Raw genomic sequence first — 8,432 nt, forward strand, 5'->3', positions numbered from 1 at the left:
CTATTTTTAAAAAGAAAAGAACGAAATTCCCATTAAAAAATAGGAGGATGGACAGATCATGCGTGGGACATACCTCGTGAAACATATATTTTTAGCTGCATTCCTTTGGATAATGTATGGTTTTATCTTTCACTCAATTGATTAACTACTGTGTTTTGAAATTCATTATGAAGACTTTTTGCTCTTATATCTATGCTTAATCAAGTATGGAAAGTAAAATCTCTAAGCATAAGTAGTTATAAGGTCGAAGTATTCAGGAATAGCGTAGTCTACCAAAGAGTTGGTAAACTCATAAACATACTTATGGTTACAGAGATCACCAGCTGGATTGACCTGATCTTGATCCAAAGAAAGTTGTTGGCAACGGGCACAGGTGATTTTAGCCTTTGACGTTATCAGAATGAGGACATTCTGTAATGCTGAGGATATGTAGGTGACGTGTGCAGCCACACGCACTGCAGCGACTAAACCAAGATTTTTCCTATTGCCTATTGGACTTATCTTCGTAATTTTCTGTCCATCAAATTGTTATTGGACATTCTCATACTTGCATGCTGAAGCTTCCATACCCATAATTCACAGAGATGTCAAGTCAAGCAACGTACTCCTAGACAAGGATTACAGAGCTAAAGTTGCGGACTTTGGTGCCTCCAGGTTGATTCTTACCGACCAAGATCAGTTAAGTACAGTAGTTCAAGGTACTTTTGGATACCTAGATCCAGAATACATGCAGACAGAGCAACTAACAGAAAAAAGCGATGTGTACAGCTTCGGCGTTCTGCTTGCAGAATTACTGACAGGTAAACCAGTTATTTGTTTCAAAAGACCAGTCGAAGAGAAAAACCTGTCGACTTATTTCCTATCTTCGATCAGGAATGGCAGGTTGTTTGTGATTCTTGACAGTACCTTGGTAAGGAATGAGAGCGAGCTGATCAGTAGTGTGCATGGGCACCAACAGATTATATCCTAACATCGGATATCATAACATTGCATATCACAAGTGATAGTATTATTTTATATTTAAATTACAATGACAAATTTCTTATTTTAACCTATAATAAATAATTAATTAGGATATAATAAACTTTATAAATAGGAAAATATATTACCATTAATGTTTTAAAAACAACTATATATTTTATTTTTCTAGATACACAATTGACAATTATAAAATGGTAATTTTTAAGTCTTTTTAAGAGGATGTTAAATGTTTGATGACATAAAGAAAGCTTTCAGACCGGATATCAGACCGGACATCATAATTAATTACAAAGCCCGAGCCCACCCAATAAATTAATGCAGGCCAGGCAGACGGTCCGCGACGAGACATAACAGGTTTTGGACTACTTCGAGTACAGACAGGCTCAGACGGATATAGGCAGGCCGAGTATTTTTGGATATTATTTACACCCCTACTTGGCCGGATAGTTTTATTTTTCTTTGATTTGTTTTCCAAATTTGATATAGTAATTTTAACTAAGAAATCTATAAACTTCCCATTATGAAGTTCTCTAATTTGGTTAACTTAGAATTTGGGTTCATTATATATGTCTATACCTTATTAATTATTCTTTCGAGGTACTATCTTAGCCCCTTTTTTATTTATTTTAAATTTTACCTTTTTCAAAAAAAAAAAATTATGCCTACGGAAAAGAAAAAAATAAAACTCCCCGTAAGTAATGATCAGTTCATGAAAAGCACTTATTCTTTTCTTTCTCTTCTTCTTCATATCCCTTGTATTTACACAAGTTTCAGGAAAGAGAAACCGCGAGCGTGGTGGTGGTCGCCGTAGCAGCAGCTACTATGACGACGGTGTTTTATTATAGTGATCATTTCATTAGTATTTGAAATAGAAAAAGCAAGCAGTTTTGGTTTTCCGAAGCGTCTGCTTGACTTAATACCTGGCCACCCTCGGAACTCCCAACCTCAGAACTCCGATCATCGGGACAAAGATAACTAGTTCGACGTATTAGATTAGAAAATCCTCATTACAATTCCGTTGGGCGTAATTGTTGAAGATGATTGAAATTTTTACTTGTATATTTTTACCGTTCTTCTCGATTTGATTTATATCGTTATGATTTGTCACCTGAATATACGTACATGGTCTTGCTTCAAAGGACCCCAACATACTCGAGGTACTAAACCGATTTCTTGATACTCGTGGCCTTCTAGTTGCCGGGAACAACTCCTTCAATCTAGTTACCACTTGCCTTGAAACGAAATCTGTTGGTCATAGGCCAAATATTACCACTTGTCGGGAAACAACTGCTTCAATCTACTAAGAGTTTTGTGGGGTTTGCGACTGTTGATTAAAACAAGTACGAGAACGAGAGAGTAATAAGTAAATACTTTTATACTTCCTCTTCTGTGTCTGTTTCAGTCCAAACCTAAAAGCGTAACGGATGAAGAGCTTTGTTGTAATTTCTTCAGGAATATTTTCCTGTATGTACTACCGGGTCGCATAAGATCTTTTTTTTTCTTGGTCTCCTTTTTTCTTAGGGATGTAATTGCCTAACTTATCAGTGTTTCTGTATAAACCGTAGTTTTAGAACACCGGGAAATAGTCACATAGAATTGGTAGGGCCCGTAATGCGGGGAATAACACGGGTTCCTTTAATAGGATTTGTTGTGTGTGCTGGGTTTTCCTTAGACCACGATTCACCAAGATTTTTTTTTTGCTTATACATTTGTGGGTGTTCAATCGATATTAACCGACAAAAATTTGGAAATCCGTAAAAAGGAAAAAAATAAAAATAAAAGGAATATATATATATTTCTGAAAGTATAAATTATTCTCTAACCACACGGATTTGAACATTCTCAAATGAATATTGGTTATATTGATTGTCAAATAAAAAAATTTATCAAGAAAAAGAGACTAATGAAAGTACACGGTTTTTGGCAAATGACAATTTCAGTTTACTCCAACATCTTAATACTGAACACTTAAGCTAAATGAAACACTTAAATTTGGATAAGCAAATTTATATCGTCCAAATAAACTATATCGTCTACTTAAGAGCAATTAAAAGAAGAGGCATCCGGAATTATCAAATTAAATTTATTTATATAGAAGGCTTCAAATAATTACAGTACTCATAGGCATGATCGGGACAAAACAAATGACCAATGCATAAATGATCGGGACAAAACAAATGACCAATGCACAATAGATGATGAATGCAAAATTTATGACTATAACCTCACATTCAAATCATATGCTAGTATGCATATCAGAGTATACGCGGATCCTCCCTCAAAAATAGAAAAGATCGCGAGGTTTGGTCTCTCGGATTATGCTTATTTTTATAGGAATGTCGAGTCTTATTAGAGGAACGTATCATCAAAATATTGGATTTAAGCTCAATTTTGTTTGGATTAAGGAAAAGATGACTCAAGTTAGCCACTGCGGGTATTCGACAGTTTGGGGTTTACAGTTTAAGCTTGCTTTACAGTCAGCAGCACAAGTAATTTGTCAGAACTTGAAACGTGTACTTGAAGAAGAAATTGAGGGGCTGCAGTTTAAGGTTGCACTTGGTGGATGCGATAAATTATGAAAGGTCTGTAATGCTTTGGTTGTTTTGGCAAACTCCACCTTGTGACAGTTATCCAAGCTCATTTTGAATGTAGGAAAGTTAAAATTGAGCTTCATCGGACAGCTTGAACTCCGTCACCGGGCCTGGCAACAGGTTCACAACTAATCTGCGCGCAGCCAAATTTGCCAAGTTCCACTATGCTTGAAATTAAAGCCAATGTTAGTGTTTTTAAGTCTAAATTGTGGAGCTAGTCTACTTTTTCTTGGCTAATTTATGGAAAAATTGTTTGGCTGAAATGTATTTCTAATTAACATTCTGAAATTGTTATCTATAGGCATAAAGTTGATTCCTTTTGGCAGGTTATTATCACAGTTTTCTTTTATCTTCTAAGCAAGAACTTTTGTTTGCAAGGACAGGTTAAGGATTTAGAGGTAACTGACTTCTCTAGGCTGTTCGATTTATTATCTTGCAATGAGTTTACTGGATTAATGTAATTTTTTGTCTTTCGCAGGAACAGATTTTAACACTAAAGTTGAGATTACAAGGATGTAATTTACCAGACTCCATTCACATTATCAATTCCGATGCACAAGAAAGGTTTATTTCAATTTTCTCGTTATTACTTTTATTTTCAAGTATGTTGATTACGTCTCGAAAACTAGTAGATCACCAAACGAAGTTTCCTTGAACAAACAGTTAGAATATCACGTCGACGTATTTTTATCAGTTCACCCTTATACAAACAAAGCCGTTGGCGTTGCTAATTGCAACCCTGCTGCTTATATGTTGCTAGTTCAGGACACCATGCGGGTTATGAGGGAATTGGTCCGAGGTTAGTTTCGGTTTCTATCAGTTTTGGTGGCATGCTAATATTTGCAATGATGCTTGGACTTGTTTCTGATGCAATCTCCGAGAGGTTAGATTCATTAGGGAAGGGGAAAAGTGAAGTTGTTGAGAGCAGTCATACTTTAATTCTTGGTTGGAACCAAAAATTGGTATTTTACTCTAGTCATGTCTATATTCTCCAAAGTTGTCATTTTCAAAACCCTAATCTGCTCACTTATATGTATGAGCTTGAGTATAGTTCTGCTTCAATCGCAGGGTACACTGTTGAATCAGCTTGGCATAGCCAATGAGAGTTTGGGTGGAGGTACTGTGGTTGTAATGGCTGAGAGAGATAAAGAAGAGATGGAAAATGACATTGCCAAAATGGAATCTGATTTTAGAGGAACATCTGTTATATGCAGAAGTGGAAACCCTTTTATTCTAGCTGACCTGAAAAAGGTTATGTTTGATTTTCCGGATCGATTTTTAATTGCAAATCCTCATTAAGCTGCAAATATTAAAATTTCATTATATGAGATGTATTTCAAAACTTACTAAACTACAGAAGGTGTTTCTACAGGTTTCCGTCTCCAAGGCCCGCGCTATCATTGTGCTTGCTGAAGATGGCAATGCTCACCAGGTCTGTATCATTTCAAGATTGGGGAATTATTTTTATCAACTCTTATGTTAATATTTGACTAATCAGTGTAGTATCAATGTGGTCTTGTAACAGAGTGATGCTCGTGCGTTAAGGACAGTTTTGAGTCTGACAGGAGTAAAAGAAGGGCTGAGAGGACATATAGTGGTGGAACTTAGTGACCTAGACAACGAGAAGCTCGTAAAAGGTGTTGGTGGAGAACTTGTTGAAACTGTTGTGTCTCATGATGTCATTGGCCGCTTGATGGTTCAGTGTGCTCGACAACCATGCCTTTCTCAGGTCAATTCATTAGATTATATATTTGCATTTTTATTTTTTCTTTAGCTTTATTTTTCTTAAATCTGGGAACTACAGATTTGGGAAGATATACTTGGATTTGAGAACTGTGAGTTTTACATCAAAAGATGGCCGGGATTGGATGGAATGTGTTTTGAAGATGTATTGATCAGCTTCGCGGGTGCCATTCCTTGTGGAGTGAAGTCAGTAGCTTGTGGAGGAAAGATCATTTTGAATCCTGATGACTCTTATGTTCTACAAGAAGGCGACCAAGTTCTTGTAATTGCTGAAGATGATGATACTTATGCTCCAACCACATTGCCAATGGTGAAGTCTTCTCTGTTGAATATTAATTATTAAAAATATGAACCTTACTTTGACTTGTACAAGATTTTCCTCCCATGCCATGGGAGTTTAATATTCAAGTCCTAGACAGTAAAAACTTACGTCAATTTCACCATTCAGGTTAAAGAGGCATCATTGATAGAAATTATTCGGCCAACAAAAGAGCCACAGAAGATTTTACTTTGTGGATGGAGACGGGGCATTGATGATATGATAGTGGTAGCTTCTTTCCTGTCTTGATAAAACATATTCATTTTCATGGATCTTCCTATTGGTCGGAAAGCAAAATGTGGATTTGTCTCTTTGGAGAATCTATTAATTAATGCTCTGGATTTTGCTGTCTCAGGTATTGGATGCATTCTTGGCACCTGAATCAGAGTTGTGGATGTTCAATGAAGTTCCAGAGAATGATAGAGTTAAAAAACTTACTGATGGTGGTCCAGATTTCGACCGTTTAATGAACATTACTTTGGTTCATCGTGAAGGAAATGCTGTTATTCGGCGTAACTTGGAAACTCTCCCGTTGGAGACCTTTGATTCTGTGAGTAGAACGCCTTAATTCAGAGTTTTGGAATGATAAAACTTGCTGCTGGAGAACCATGCAATAGTAGTTTTGTTGGTTAACAAAACTGTTTGGAACCATATAACTGAATTTACTTGGAACTAACGCTATAGGTTCCTTTGAAGGCTTGGTCTACAGATCTTACTTCCTGGTTTATTTAATCCTATTTCACATTAGAAATTATGTCATGTTAGCTTAATTCTTTTTACTTATCAATAATTTGTCCCTATGTTGTAAAAGGCGCTAGGCGAGGCGAGGCGCCCCGGACGAGCGCCTTTTATTTAGAAAAAACCATATTGCTGTATAATTTGGCGTCTGGGCGCCCTTTTTTGCCAGGCGCCAACCCATCGCTTAAGGCGCCTTTTACAACATAGATCTGTCCAACCCAAGCATGGTTAGAATTGCAGTTTACATGAAACCAGTATTGATGAATATGATTTTCTTTCCCTTTCTTAGTTAATCAATTGCCAAGTTTATGGCTTATACAGATTTTGATTTTGGCTGATGAGCCCGTCCAAGATTCAGCAATCCAAGCTGATTCGAGATCTCTTGCCACATTATTGTTTATCCGTGACATCCAGGTATTACGTTATTTCATGTCTGCTTCCACTTTACCTGCCGCCTTTCAGACCCACAAGCATAAGTTCTTATACAGCTGCTGGGTGTCCAAGGTTTATTCTCGATGCAATGTTTCAGTTTGTCGAAAACCAGGACATTCTTTGTCGATGCTTCCTGAAAACTGCACAAAAAATGTTGTAGCAATAGCAACTTCTACTGAGACAAAACCAAAATAAAAAATTTCCCAAAACTTCTCAACTGTTTTACACTTTCACAAATTTGCAGGCAAAGCGTCTTCTTTCTTATAGTAAAGAAACCCCGGTCCATAGAGGAGCCTTCTCAAAGGTCATAATAAGTGAAATTCTTGATCCGCGGACTAAAAATCAATTATCCACGCCGAAAATCAGTGACTATGTTTTATCAAATGAGCTGGTCAGCATGGCATTAGCTATGGTTGCTGAGGATCGCCAAATAAATGATGTGTTAAAAGAACTCTTTGCTGAGGAGGTAGCTAACCCCAGCGACTGTCCCATTTTTTTCTACCGGCTAGCTATATGTTTCTTCTCACTGATGACTAGTTGATTTATTTTTTTTGTTTCTCTTGGCCAAACTCAGGGAAACAAGATGCATATAAGACAAGCCAATTTTTATCTTCATGAAGAGGAGGAATTGAATTTTTTTGAAGTACTGTTACGTGCTCGGCAGAGGAAAGAAATTGTGATTGGATACCGGCTCGCAAATGCAGAGCGAGCTGTTATAAACCCTCCTAACAAGAGTGAGCGGCGAAATTGGTCATCCAAGGATGCTTTTGTTGTGATTGCTGAAAAAGAATGAAAATACTTTATTTTTGAATTTTTCTATAAGAAATGTAAATACTTGTATATGCACAGCTAAATGGCTAAGCTTTTCCAAAAGTTATGTGATGTTTATTCTGATTTATGCTTCAATGATGCACGATCTTTTATTTTTCTGTTTTCCCCTAGAAAAGAATTATAGGACCAAAAACTGTAGATTGTGTTTTCCTAGGATATCCTGAGCACACTAGTGCTTATAGGTTCATGGTAATTGGTGAGAACACCATATGGAATCCAGAGATGCAGTGTTTTTCGAACACATTTTCCCTTTAGGGTCTGGACCTCATAAAAGGGTCCGCGATGATCTCTCAGATGTTCCTTCGACTAGTCAACCCCCGTCTCTAGATGCTGAAACCGAAACTAGAAGAAGTAAGAGGGTCAGAACCGAGAAAGGTTTCGGTCCAGATTTTGTGACTCTTACGGTAGAGTCTGAACCCCAAACCTATAAGGAAGCTATGACTTCTCCGGAAGCTCCCTTCTGGGAAGAAGCTTCAAATAATGAGTGGGATTCCATTCAACAAAATGAAACTTGGGAGCTTGTAGACTTACCTCCTGGTAGTAAAACCATAGGTTGCAAGTGGGTCTTCAAAAGGAAACTTAGAACAGATGGGACTATAGAAAAACACAAAGCTAGGTTGGTAGCTAAGGGGTACAGACAACAGGAAGGATTAGATTTCTTTGACACCTATTCACCGGTCACTAGAATCACTTCTATCCGGATGTTGATTGCTATTGCTTCTATTTATGATTTGCATATACATCAGATGGATGTTAAAACTGCTTTTTTATATGGTGAATTGAATGAAGAAATTTAT

At 37.0% G+C, this 8,432-nt stretch overlaps 2 protein-coding genes across 4 annotated transcripts; both read left to right on the forward strand.

Annotated features, from left to right (window-relative positions):
• The first annotated feature begins 400 nt into the window (after window positions 1–400).
• Window positions 401–3,560, forward strand: LOC113345219 (wall-associated receptor kinase-like 3). Its single transcript, XM_026589024.1, has 3 exons — window positions 401–429; window positions 583–800; window positions 3,316–3,560. The coding sequence occupies exons 1-3, from the start codon at window positions 401–403 to the stop codon at window positions 3,558–3,560; spliced, it is 492 nt and encodes a 163-aa protein (XP_026444809.1).
• A 16-nt stretch (window positions 3,561–3,576) lies between these two features.
• On the forward strand, window positions 3,577–7,728 carry LOC113345296 (ion channel CASTOR-like). Of its 3 annotated transcripts, none has more exons than XM_026589082.1 (13): window positions 3,577–3,757; window positions 3,899–3,970; window positions 4,051–4,136; window positions 4,333–4,534; window positions 4,641–4,823; window positions 4,945–5,004; window positions 5,098–5,301; window positions 5,377–5,625; window positions 5,764–5,862; window positions 5,990–6,184; window positions 6,694–6,786; window positions 7,049–7,270; window positions 7,379–7,728. In XM_026589082.1, the coding sequence occupies exons 1-13, from the start codon at window positions 3,737–3,739 to the stop codon at window positions 7,595–7,597; spliced, it is 1,905 nt and encodes a 634-aa protein (XP_026444867.1). In that variant the 5' UTR covers window positions 3,577–3,736; the 3' UTR covers window positions 7,598–7,728. The 3 variants fall into 3 exon arrangements, with proteins under 3 accessions (XP_026444867.1, XP_026444866.1, XP_026444868.1); XM_026589081.1 differs by having other exon boundaries at window positions 3,579–3,757; window positions 3,874–3,970; XM_026589083.1 differs by lacking the exon at window positions 3,577–3,757 and having other exon boundaries at window positions 3,772–3,970; window positions 4,338–4,534.
• The last annotated feature ends 704 nt before the right edge of the window (window positions 7,729–8,432 follow it).

This window comes from Papaver somniferum, unplaced genomic scaffold, assembly GCF_003573695.1.
Source record: "Papaver somniferum cultivar HN1 unplaced genomic scaffold, ASM357369v1 unplaced-scaffold_81, whole genome shotgun sequence".
Taxonomy (NCBI): domain Eukaryota; kingdom Viridiplantae; phylum Streptophyta; class Magnoliopsida; order Ranunculales; family Papaveraceae; genus Papaver; species Papaver somniferum.